Raw genomic sequence first — 2,185 nt, 5'->3', positions numbered from 1 at the left:
ACAAATAATTAGAGGTGATTTCACTTTTTTTTTTTTTTTTTTTTTGAGGCAGAGTCTCACTCTGTCACCAGGCTGGAGTGCAGTGGCACGATCTTGGCTCACTGCAACCTCTGCCTCCCGGGTTCAAGTGATTCTCCTACCTCAGCCTCCTGAGTAGCTGGGATTACAGGCGCGTGTCACCCTGCCCAGCTAATTTTTGTATTTTTAGTAGAGACGGGGTTTCACCATGTTGGTCAGGCTCGTCTCGAACTACTGACCTCATGATCTGCACGCCTCGACCTCCCAAAGTGCTGGGATTACAGGTGTGAGCCACCGCGCCCAGCCATTTCACTTTTATTCTAGACAATCTCCAGTGGAAAATTGAAACAGATGATGTTTCTCTGTAGCCATCCTCCTTCCCTCACGTTTGATTCCTTTTTCCTAGCCACTGCAAGAGACCAGTGCCCACATCCTTCCCACTATTGTGTTCCCACTAATAATAAGCTTTGATCCTCAAATATTCCTCCTCCGTCTTTCACCCTTCATGTTGTTTGAAAAAGGTTTTTACTCCCTTTTCTTACAAAAGGCTGCCGTCAGCAAGCTGTGAAATTTAAAAAGTATTTCACAAACTGAGGAGTAAATATTTGAAACCATTAATTTTTATTTATTTTATGAATATTTGTATTTTACTTGTAAAACAAATTGCTAAGTCATAAAAAATAATATGTAATTGAATCATTTGAAATATCTAGAAAGGCCATTGGGAAAAATATTTGGCCACTGTGAGTCCGGAAAAGAGACAATAGGGAACTATCTGATGGTAGGCTGCCACTAAATTAGTCTATGCAAAAATCCCACTTGGAGTTTGATTGCTATATTTTTTCCTAGTTCTCCTCCAAACTGGAAATAAATGCTAGAGTCCTTCCAGAAATCAGAGCAAATGGCCTGGAGCAATCAGTCTGCGGTAACCGAATTCATACTACGGGGTCTGTCCAGTTCTTTAGAACTCCAGATTTTCTACTCCCTGTTTTTCTCCATAGTCTATGCAGCCACTGTGCTGGGGAACCTTCTTATTGTGGTCACCATTGCATCAGAGCCACACCTTCATTCCCCTGTGTACTTTCTGCTGGGCAATCTCTCCTTCACTGACATGTCCCTGGCCTCATTTGCCACCCCCAAAATGATTGCAGACTTCCTTAGAGAACACAAAGCAATCTCTTTTGAAGGCTGCATGACCCAGATATTCTTCCTACATCTCTTAGGGGGTGCTGAGATTGTACTGCTGATCTCCATGTCCTTTGATAGGTACGTGGCTATTTGTAAGCCTCTATGTTACCTAACAATCATGAGCCAGAGAACGTGTGTTGGGCTTGTGATACTTTCCTGGATTGTCGGCATCTTCCATGCTCTGAGTCAGTTAGCATTTACAGTGAATCTGCCCTTCTGTGGACCCAATGAAGTAGACAGTTTCTTTTGTGACCTCCCTTTGGTGATTAAACTCATTTGTGTCGACACATATATTCTGGGGGTGTTCATGATCTCAACCAGTGGCATGATTGCCCTGGTGTGCTTCATCCTCTTGGTGATCTCTTACACTATCATCCTGGTCACCATTCAGCAGCATTCCTCTGGTGGATCCTCCAAAGCCCTCTCCACGTGCAGTGCCCACTTTACTGTTGTGACCCTTTTCTTTGGCCCATGCATTTTCATCTATGTGTGGCCTTTCACAAATTTCCCAATAGACAAAGTACTCTCAGTATTTTATACCATATACACTCCCCTCTTGAATCCAGTGATCTATACCGTTAGGAATAAAGATGTCAGGTATTCCATGAGGAAACTAAACAGCCATATCTTTAAATCTAGGAAGACTGATTATACTCCTTAATTTTCCTCATAGGAAAATAAAATACCTGTTCAGCATTTATCCCCCTCATTCAGTTGGTCAACATATTGATGCTATTGCAAGAAATCAATTAGTTCATGGTAGAACTGTTTCTGTAATCAGCCTCAGCTGTCATGAAGTTCTGGTCATATTAATTGTTTCTTACACAACCTAACATTTACTATAGAGCATTATAAAATGTATACTTAACATTTTAGTGTGAAAGGACCCACAATGTCGAATATTTATTTTTTTCAGATCAATCTGAATATAATTTCCTTTGAGACTTTCACATGTTTTAAGAAAGAGTAGATTTCCTCC

General features: G+C 41.2%; 1 protein-coding gene across 1 annotated transcript; it reads left to right on the top strand.

The window, feature by feature from the left end:
- Positions 1-889: 889 nt before the first annotated feature.
- On the top strand, positions 890-1,867 carry LOC473307 (olfactory receptor 4K3). The gene has a single exon (XM_528678.5). The coding sequence runs from the start codon at positions 890-892 to the stop codon at positions 1,865-1,867; it is 978 nt and encodes a 325-aa protein (XP_528678.3).
- Positions 1,868-2,185: the final 318 nt, after the last annotated feature.

Source organism: Pan troglodytes, chromosome 15, assembly GCF_028858775.2.
Source record: "Pan troglodytes isolate AG18354 chromosome 15, NHGRI_mPanTro3-v2.0_pri, whole genome shotgun sequence".
NCBI classification, from domain to species: Eukaryota; Metazoa; Chordata; class Mammalia; order Primates; family Hominidae; genus Pan; species Pan troglodytes.
Note: the sequence above shows the minus strand (reverse complement) of the source record. Positions and strands in the feature narration are given on the sequence as shown.